This window comes from Poecilia latipinna, unplaced genomic scaffold (assembly GCF_001443285.1).
Source record: "Poecilia latipinna isolate Pla-1442-1.1 unplaced genomic scaffold, P_latipinna-1.0 Scaffold363, whole genome shotgun sequence".
In the NCBI taxonomy this organism is placed as follows: domain Eukaryota; kingdom Metazoa; phylum Chordata; class Actinopteri; order Cyprinodontiformes; family Poeciliidae; genus Poecilia; species Poecilia latipinna.
Window position 1 is genome coordinate 270,088 of NW_015112979.1, and position 10,800 is coordinate 280,887.

Below are 10,800 nucleotides of genomic sequence, written 5' to 3' on the forward strand. Positions count from 1 at the left end.
AACGTGCGCTATTGATTGCGTTTACCGGTGTCTGAGTTACAAACAGGTTTCTCGCTCTCTCTCTCTCTCTCTCTCTCTCTCTATATATATATATATATATATATATATATATATATATATATATATATATATATATATATATATATATATACATATATATATATATATATATATATATATATATATATATATATATTGTCTGTTTGCACTCACATTGAAAAATGTGTGCTACATGGGTCCAAATTGAGAAAGTGGAACATCAAGTCTTCTCTGTTTGTATCTGATGCCTTTTGAATAGTGAATGTATATTGGGATCAGGAGTGTGGAATTAATCTGCATTTCTGCTCATTGTATTTTTTTTTCCACATTTATAGAACCCAACTCTTTGGAAATACTATGTCAGTGTTCTTAGTGTCTGATCTAATATTTTAGTCGCTCAGTTTTACTTCTGACATTAAGCGTCCTACATGCTGAGGTGAGTCAATGTTCCACTGAAGCCCATAAAGTTGGAATAAAGTATTTTCTATGAGAGACTCATTAGTGACAGAAAGTTTGTAATTTCTCACATATTAACATCTTAAGTTATCTGCTTCTCCAGATATTCCCACTTCAGAGGCAATTGTGTAAATCAAAGTCGGATACACTCAAATATGATTTAACTATTTTTTGTTTGCTTGCTTTTTTTTTTTACCGCTGGCTTCTTAAAGGAACAGGTTTTTCTTTTAGTTCGGTGTGAAATCTGGACCTAACCAGTCTGTCGACCCAAATCAGTGTCAGCTGAGGCAGGCCATGTGTGGAGTGAAGGCGAACAAGCCTGACTGGATCAGCATTAACCAGTAATGACAATCTAATTGAGAGATGATGAAGACTGAAAGGAGCAAAAAAAGAGAGTGAGATGGCTCTTTGAGTTTGTTGGCTTTCTGTGAAAATACATTTGAAATTGAGAATCAGTGATGTGAGAGAAACCATCAGCAGACTGATTGCTCTCTCAGCCAAAGTGATTTATGGTTTTGGAGTGTGCTCTCTGGAAGATTGATAGCCTGGTGCAGTGTGGGTAATGTAGTAGCAGATAATGGCAAGAAGACTAATAGGTTTTGAATTACGAGAAAAGGTAGGAAGTAGGTGGAGGAGGGGGATAATGGAGTCATTTCATAAATATATTTAAACCAGTGATGAGACAAGGCGTAGCCACACACGAGCTGCGGTCATAGTGACATGTTAACCACTGATCCCATTAGGATCTGCATCGTCGGCCAAATGACGCTCCAGAACGATGAGTCCCGTGTTGTGGGAAAAGGACGTCCAAAGGTGGTGTAATGGGGAAGGGAATGTTTTGTCTTCTTGGCGGGAATCACGCCGTCTCCTGCAACCTTTCCCCCTGCTCCACATCACTGCTGTTTTTCATTCCTTCCCTGTACACATCTGCCTCACTGATAAGGGACATTTGGGCTTTGGCTCGCTCTCTGAGCCCGGTGGGACTCGACCTTTTCACTGCAGCTGCAGGAATGTGCAATTTGAAATCTTCCTGTCGTAACCTGCAAAGGTGGCTCCAGAATCGACATTTATGTTTTCAGTCTCAAAATGTAATCGAATTCAACTTTTATGTAGCTTAAACATCAAATGTTACTGGAACAGTTCTTCCAAATAATGTGTGATTTGAGTCAATACAACTTTTTGTTTCTACACTTGCGGCTCTGTGTCTCCTGGTACATCTCTGCCGAGAAAGAGATTTTCTTTTTATGGAAAATTCAGGTTGGATAGTGTTTGTACAATCTTACTGCAGATTGCCAATTTAATTTAGGTCTACACTTTGAGGTCATTATACCTCATGAATATGGTTTTATCTAAGACTTTCTGACGTAGCTCTGGCTCTTTGTTGAGGTTTGTTGTTCTGCTGCAGGATGAAACATTTAAACATACTTGGAGGACGTTTTTCTGCTATGCGTTTGCATGTATCATATGTAGCAAGACATTGTGTCATTTAAAAATGTCAGTGTTGGATGCTTTTGGAGATAAGTTTCACAAATGTGTAAAGAAAAATCTAATTGACAGTCAAACTGTTTTAATTGCTTTGTGGAACAAAAAGACATTAGATGTGGGATTACTTAACTGCTTCTTTTTTCGGCGAATCAAAGCATGTGATGAGATGACGCCCTGAAGCAATTCAAATACCACCAGACATGTCTTCCATCTGTTTAAACAAACCCTCTGAAGCTTCAAACTTTAATTTTCCATGTTTATTTTATCTTTCATGATCAGATTAGTCATATTTGAAAAGTGAATACATTTGCTGATGATGTTGGAAATACAAACGTTCATCACGAAGAAGGAATAAAACCAAAAGTTTTAAAAGACAGAGGAGAGTTGAAACCTTTTAGATGAACTCTGATGTTTGAATTTTAGAGCCTGAATGTAGAGTTTACAGAAGTGAGGCGTTTGGCTTGATTTTAAACGATTGGCCCTCAGTGAATCATCTGAAAGCACTCTGGCTCTGCTGTCTGCTCTCATCTTGGTTTTTCTGAGCCAGATTCACTTTAAAGTCAGAAATCATCGTCATGATCCACGTTTCTGCTTTAGTTAATGACAGGCTGCAGTCTGTGCTGTAATTGGAGGTGCTCTTGTGGTAAATGGATGGAGTGCATGTGTTTGTACCCACCAAAGTGCTTGAAATAAATGACAGTGGTGGAGGAAAGGCTCCAGGGAATTGTCCTGGCTCCAGCCCTGGTATGTTTTAGGGAAACGATCAACATTTCTGTGTTTTGCTTGTCTTCATCCAGGATTTTAAGCATTCTGCTGAGCTGGTCACCTCTCCGTCGCTGGACGTTTTCCTGCCCGAAGACGAGGACAACCCATACGAGTCCGTGACCACCGCCGTCACGCGCAAGCCCTGCTCCCTCGAAATCAACCACCGGCTCAACGTCTGCGCCCGTAACGGTGAGAGGAACCACTTTGTGATTTTTCTGTGTCTCTTTCCGCAATTAAAAGTACATCAACTAATGAATAGGTCAAATATCATGCCAGGTGTACCATGAATCACATTTTGTATTTTAGAGGTTCAGGATTTAAGAAAAGCGTGGTTTGTTCAGGTTTTTTCTATCTGTGCTATCTAATTTTAACAAACGTAAGAAGAAACTCCTAAAAGAACACCTAAATTTAGTAGCAAATTTGATGTAATCTAAAAGTGCTGTATGCGTGTGAAATATTTATACATTTATGCCTTTTGACTCTGTATAAAATAACAGTGGGAGTCAATATTAGCTGGTTAATTATTCAAAGTGTCAACTTCTTTCACCTTATGGACTCAGCTGCTTAGCAGACATGCAACTAGCCTAAAAGGAGTTCTGATATTGTGTTAAATAAAATAAAGGTGATGAGTGTCGCTCTTTTGGTTTCCCAACATTTGTTGCCGTTTTTTCTGAACAGAAATATTTCCCCTTTTTTAAAGCGTAGGAAGAAATCTTGTACATTTTCCCTCTGTTCATCTTATTCTGTGCAGCAACAACTGAGTGATAACTGAAAATATTTTTAGAAATCATTATATTTTCCACTGCATATCAGTGTGTCAAAATGGTACACATTCTGCAGTTACACATGCAAACGACCTCGTTCAGGAAGTGACTGATTTCAGTGTGGACGTTTATGTAACATGTTTTGTTTAGAACAACATCTGTTAGATGTGGTAATGCAGAATCTGAATCAAACAATAGAAAAACATGTTTTTGAGAACCTGGAACTTGGAAAAGTCAATAGATGTCGCAAATGCATAAATATACATTTTAATCTTTAATAAATAATGTTGCTGGACATCCACAACGTTTGCTTGTTGGGCTTAAATTTCTCCTTGTCACGATCCATGTTTCTGTGTCTAGTTTTGAGTTTTTCTGTGTGATTCTGTTTCCCTGCGAGTCTCTGTCCTGTCCTCCCCGTTGATTGCTTCCCAGGTGTGTCTCATTCCCTTGATTACAGGTGTATTTAGTCTCACCTGTTATCTGTGTTCTTCGTCGGATCCTTGTCTATTGTCTAACGCAACGTGAGTTTGTTTTCCCCTCAGTAGAACTGTTAAGTCCTGAGGTAGTTTATTTCTGTGTTCAGTCCACCGGTATTAGCTACGTGCTTGTTTGCTGCCGTGCTGCCTGAGCCAGGACTGTGTTCGTCTCGCTCATTAAACTCTTCATCATCACCACAATCTGGGTCTCTGCGTCTCTCCTCACCACTACCACCACCACCTTATGACACTCCTGTGTTGAACCAAATGTGGTTCATGTGAGGAGGAAAAAAAACAGAATGATTTTGTATTGTAATTAGTTTTATGGGATGAATAAATATGCTTTATTGAAGAACAAGAGTATACAATTAATCCTGATGAAAGTTGTTGTGAAAATCACAGAAATTCACAGTGGGAATAGATGGAAAGTAGCTAAAGGTGTAAGAATTTTGGTCACTGCTAAAAGTAACAACCTCTGTGACGGCAGTGACCACGTTTACTACACATCACAAACACTCCCCATGACTTAGAAAGAAGTGGTTTAGACTTTCTTAGCTTCCTGTGTTGGCTAAAGTTAGCTGCACCGCTAACGTTAGCTTGTACATAAAAAACATAAATAAGCAGCTGTTATTTAGTTTCATCCTTTTAGCATTGCTCCAGCTACGATTTATCAGATCGTTGAAAAAATTAGCATAAAGCTGCTGCGTTCTGCAGCCACCACCAGGGGGCGATATATCACAGCTAGATCGACTGTTAACGTGAAGCTTAGAACAAAGAAAAGTTATTTAGTAATCAAACCAAGTGCAGTGACAATTACTCGCCTGTTGGATGCTGGTTGGGCTATCGAGCAAAAAAAAGCTATTTTTAAAATATTTTTTTCCAACTCTGATATTAGAGTTGGACTTGGTCTGAACTCTTCCACCAGCTTTAACTTTCTCTCTACTTCCTGTTTGCTCGTCACGTTTCGCCTGCTCCATTGTAGTCTTGGCACCCACAATTCACCCTTCCCCTTTTTCACTGGTGTCCTGCTGCAAAGCTACACACTGCAGGTTGTCAGGGCAACTGCATCCCTGGCTGGTGAGTCACCTGTATGTTTCCATGGGAACTGTCTTGGTAGTGACATATCAACCCCTCCTCCCTGCCTCGCTCCTACCAGCAGAGCTGTGAGAGGCTACCACCGAGGGAAGTCTCGTCCCACGTTTTTTTTTTTTTTTTTTTGGGGGGGGGGGGGGGGTTTCGTTTTGATTGGCTGTAGAGTTGAGCCGCCGGTTCACAGTCAGCAGCTCGAGAGCGAGAAGCTGAATGCTGGGTGATTTCTGTCAGTTTGAGAATCTGTTGGTGGAAAATTGCTCGACTGACGTAAGTGAGCTGTGTGGGTGCTGTTTGTTCGTCGCTCTCTAAGTGCTGTCTTACCTGACCAAAAGGTTGGGATGGGGGGAAGAGAGAATGAAAGAGTCGAGCCTGAACTCCCTGCATCTGATGTGAAATCTTGCTGCCTGCATCCACTTCATTGTGGAAGAAAAACAGGGTTAGCGCAGGTTACGCATTGAGCTGGTGAAGTTTGGGAGCAGCTTTCGGCTGATTCTTTTACATAAATTTGAACTTGTGACACAGCAGGAAGGAAAATCCTGGATGCCTGCTCTGAGCTCAGTCACATGTCGGGCAAACTAGACGAGGATGTGAATCAGTGTCTTTATCTTCCCCTGAGAGGAAGGATGTGATGACAGAGGAGCACGGAGTCGCTGGGTCTGAGATGAGAAGCAGAAACTCGATGCATTTAAATTCAAAATTTGTTTTCAATTGACCATATTTTTAACAATCCTGGGCCAAGTCCATTGGTCCAGACATATCCAGATATCTGGGGAAACAAACACACTTTTACGTATTTTGGCCTTCAGCCACATAAAAAATCAGTTTAAAATCACTAAAAACAATTATTTACAAAAACCTTCATCAAAGTGGACATTTAAACAAACTTTAGGTTTGCGTGCATACATGGAAAATATTAAAATACTAATATATTTGACACAATTCCCATTTGACATTGACTTGTGTTTAATTTAAAATTCTAATGTGCTATTTAGAAGAAGTTAAATCTACATATCTATCCACATAAATGAACTTCCTGGCACCATGTTTATTTCCAAACAGGAAGTCGTCGTTTTGAAGCAACCTGATTGGGTGTTAGCTTTGTGCTGCACTGCCCACTATGGGTTTGGCATGTTTAAAACAACACTAAGGAGTGTTTTTGTCTGAGTTCATGTGAATGAAAACTTTTCTGGAACAAATCCTTTGTGTAAGATGTTATCTTTTAACGATGTGACAGAAATATGTGCTTTTGTAAAGGTTGCGTGTTTACAAAACCTTAGTCTGCAAAGATAATTGTGTCATTTGATGAACTGGCCAACACAAAACAGCGCATATTGCTAAGGATACGATACATTGTTTTCAAACCTTTTTGCAAACAAAATAAAGTGTGCAGTGCACACTTTATTCGTCTGGAAGGCACTAAAGCTAAACCTACACATTTATTCCATTTCATAAAATAAACATCTGAGCCAGCCACAGTCCATGAAGCAGTGGTTTAAAGTTTGCAGCAGCTCCTCAACACTAGGTGAGATTATGCATGACAGGAATAAAAGCAAAAATAAACGTACAATATGTCTTAAATGATTAAGTTTTGACATTTAGATGCATGTAAAACAACAAAAAAAACTTGATCGGAACCTCGGTGTTGGAGGTGAATATTTTCTGAAATGCCCCATATAGATGTTTCTGTGCTGGTGGAGGGTTTTCTGCAGGTACTGCCTTCAGCTGCATCGTCACAGCGCTGCAGGCTGACAGTCTCTGAACCTCTTCTCTGCCTCAACAATCAAAGCAGCTTTATCGTATTCTCTGTGCTCGCTGTGGCTCAGTCCAGCAGCCTCTGAAACAGCAGAGACCTGTTGTCTCTGCGCTTCCTCGGCTTCTCAAACCTGTCCTACCTCGGATGCTGCAGTATTTATGGGAATGTTGCATCCCACTGCACCACACGTCCTCCCACTTCATAGCCTGTCACTCCTGAAAGGGAATAAATGGAATTATGTTCTTTGTAATGCTGCGTATATTGGGAGAGTTTTTTAGCCTGATCCTCCAACTGCATGAGTTTTAAAGCAGTCATTAAGTGAATTAAGCAGGGATTATACTTGCTGCATGGGATGGATTTGTTTCAAACAAGAGGATCTGTTTCTGCCGCACTGCTTGCCTGCAGATGCCGTTAGCCCTAATTAACCACAATCTCTTCAATTATTTCAAATGCACAGAGTGTAATGTTCGCTATGCAAGTTAAGATTGTTGTGCATTTTTCCAAAATGAAGCACACACAACCTTAAATAGACAAGTTGGCTTGGTGATGCATTTCTGTTTTCATCTCATTTTCACCAAAGAATTGAATATCTTGGATAATATTTTTCAGTTGCAAATATTTGCACTCATATTTCTACTCTTTGTAGTTAAATGGTGACTTATATATTGAAAACGGAACCTTATCTATCTGCCCGCATACATGAACCGTGTTTAATTCCTATCAGGAAGTCGTCATTTTGAAGCAATCTGATTGGGTGTTGGCTTTGCAGTACACTTCCCCCTGTGGGTTTGGCATGTTTAAACAACACTAAGGAGTGTTTTTATGTGGGTTTATGTTGGTGAAAACTTTTTTGAAACATATCCCATGTGTGCAATATTATATTTTAAATGACGTGATGGAGATATTTGGTTTTATAAAGTTTACAAAGCCTTGGTCTGGAAGCGATAAGTAAAGATAAAGATAATGTTTAACTGGCCAACTCAGAGCAGTTCATAATGCTAAGATGGAAGGAAAACAAAACATGATTTTCAAACATTTTTGAAAACAAAAATGTTTAAAATAAAACCCATATTTGGTTAAATATACTTTGACTTATTGCATTTTAGCTATATTATTTCTATGGCAATAAGTTTCTAGTGAAGTTCTGGTTGAATATTTGAGGATTTTCTCTTTTTATCTACATTTTCAAAATTTTATCCATAAGTGAGACCAAGACTGTCCTTCCATCGCTGGAGCTTTTCTAAAAAAAACTATTTTTCAAAGGTAAAAATTTCCACCCAGATCTTTGCTGTTGTTAGCAGCTAAAATGTTAATGAATAAAGACTCTGCCACCCACATGAACTTTCTCTGGCACTTCTCTGTGGTGGATAAAGCGGCGATGCTGCTGCTGCTTCTCAGCTCATTTATCCCACTTTGGTCGACACTTGCGGCTCAGTCAGGCTAATGGCAGCTTGTAGTCGCTCTGGGCTCTGACATTAAAAGTGTTTGGGTCCATTGACTTGTCGGAAGAAAAAGCAATAAAGTGTTGTCTTCTCTTACAGCAAGAGGAAATCACTGTGGAGAACTGCTATGCACACAGCCACACTCCCACACTTTTACTTCGCATTTTTACTTTGTTTTTAATTGCGTTTCAATTAAGTGTAGACTTTTAATTATGTTGAGTTTGTTTTGGATGTTTGCACTAATCTAAGTTTGGTTTAAAGTTTTCCTTCAACTTGTTTGTATACATTTTCCTGACTTTAAATTGTGTTTTTAGAAAATATATAGATGGAGGGGAAAAAGTTTTTTTTTTTCTTTTTTTTTTCTTCTTTTTGTTTTGCCCTGAACTTGATCAAACGCTAACTGTAAGATGCAGAGAAGAGCTGTGATTCGGCTCACATGCACAAAGAGCAAGCATGTAAAGTGTTAGAGCTGCACAGCGGCAGATCCGACAGCCTGAAGAACTCATCTCGACAGGATTCGTCTTGATTTGCACATATGAAGGCAGCATCTGATGAAACACTCGTCAGAACCAAACGCTCACAAACTCACAGACATGTTTGAGAAATAGAAGCCTGAACCATTTGAAGCTTTTGAATGTTTTCCAGTTTACGAGGATGCATTCCAACACTTTGAAGCTTTCCTAGGAAAATTTGTGTGGATGTACTTAAAGAGGAGAGTTTTGGGAACTGACCCTGTTAATTACTTGTAGCGGTTTGGAGAAGGATTTAAGGAATCAGAGATGCTCAGCCTTGTGTGAGCATCCAGACGGAGAATTTTCTCCAGGCATCATGTCTGGATGCCATCTAGATTTTCAGCATATTGGATATAAGAAACTCAGGTAAAATCTCAGGTTTATGGAAAGTAAAAGTTTTAGCATAAAACAACATTTTTGTTAAACTTGCTAGCATAACTTCCACTGTTGTTTTGTTGTTGCGGATTGGCTTTTGGTGTAGCGTTGTGCCTTTTCATTTCGACAACCCTTCCGGGCCACCGTAGAAATGAGTAAAGGTCAGAAAACTCCCACTCAGAGAGCTGAACGTTATTTGAAGTCAGAACATAGCAGTTTTTTTTTTTAATCAAAGATGACCGAATGCTCCAATTTAATCAGTTTAATCAAAAGATGATGTTGGTTTTGTTGTGATCACATTTCTTCTGCTCTGAGAGGAGTTTTTCCAATCAACTCACACATGATGGATGGCACGTTAAAGGAGGAAAGTTTTTCTTTGCCAGAGTGACATTTTTGAGATTCATGAACATGTTTTTATTTTTTGTCTGTGTGAAATAAATAAATTTATGACTTAGTGGAGGGATAACGTCTCATGTCCAGCTCATAATTGTTTCTCTGAGGAGTTAGAAGTTACGTGCAACAAGCGATTTCTGCTCCTCTGGTTTTTGATTGAGGTTTTTTTTTTTATTATTTTTTTTTTACTTTGAACACATTCCTCTACATGTTTTCTCACTGCTCCACACACACATACATCTATAGATATAAGCTGTATAGTTCCAAATGCTCACATAAACACACATTGTCGTTGGGGAGGAATGCGCGTATTTCCCAGGAGTGAACCCCTGGCAGATCTGACGGAAATACGGTTGCACACACAGAGATCCATCATCAAAAGCCTCAGCGTTGACAGGCTTATATATTCAACAGTAAAAGCTTCAATCTCTATATTTATCCCTCTGCTGCTTCCTTCCTTTTGTCTCGCTCACATTTTGCCAGTTTTTATTTTCTGTTTACACCCACATTAATCATTGATTCAGCCACAGGCAGTTGCTGGATGATTGTCTGTCTACTGGTGGATCCTTGAGTGAAACCACTGCACGGATTTGGATTTAATTTCAGTACACAAGGCAGATCACATCAGGACCGCTTGCTTAGTTTGTTGTTGTTCAGCGTTTTTGAGGACCTTTGAGTTTAACTTTCATAGTAGGTGTAAAGAAGAAGAAGAAGAAGAAGAAACCGTTGCTCTATTAAAAAAAAACGGAACAAAACGTTAAACTTTTCCACAGAGAATGTAGACAAAGACCAGGACTTCTGGAATAATGTTTTACATGGCAGAGGAGTATCAAGTTTGTTTATTTTGGAGACATTCTTTTGATATTTTTGTAAACAAAAGTATCCTTTTCTAATCATTCACTATTTTGTTTTGGTCCATCTCATAAAAAACAGATTCCTGTTTGGAGGGATAAAATGACAATGTGAGAAATAAAAGCGGTGTGAATACTTCTGCCAGGGACTGTAAATAAACTTTATCCTTGAAGTTGCATCAGATTTGTGAGGTGCTTTCACCAACAGTGATGCCGCTGCGTGTGAATCTTTCTAGCTGGGTATCAAACCATAATTGGATGATGCTCTGACCTCTGATTGGATCTTCGTTGGCAGGTAGCAGCTGACAGAAAGCTGCAATTATATTTGTGTATGCATGTCGCCACCTCTGAAAGCAGTGTTGCGACAAAGGAGATCGGTTTGTTTTTTGTGTTTTCC

The 10,800-nt window shown here is 39.2% G+C and overlaps 1 protein-coding gene across 7 annotated transcripts in view; it reads left to right on the forward strand.

Annotated features, from left to right (window-relative positions):
* anks1b (ankyrin repeat and sterile alpha motif domain containing 1B) overlaps positions 1 to 10,800 on the forward strand; it is a 206,927-nt gene that overhangs the window by 110,066 nt on the left and 86,061 nt on the right. For all 7 annotated transcript variants that reach the window (XM_015036284.1, XM_015036282.1, XM_015036283.1 and 4 more), the window contains exon 11: positions 2,778 to 2,934. In XM_015036284.1, the coding sequence (XP_014891770.1) occupies positions 2,778 to 2,934 (157 nt within the window). The remainder of the gene's footprint in view (positions 1 to 2,777; positions 2,935 to 10,800) is intronic.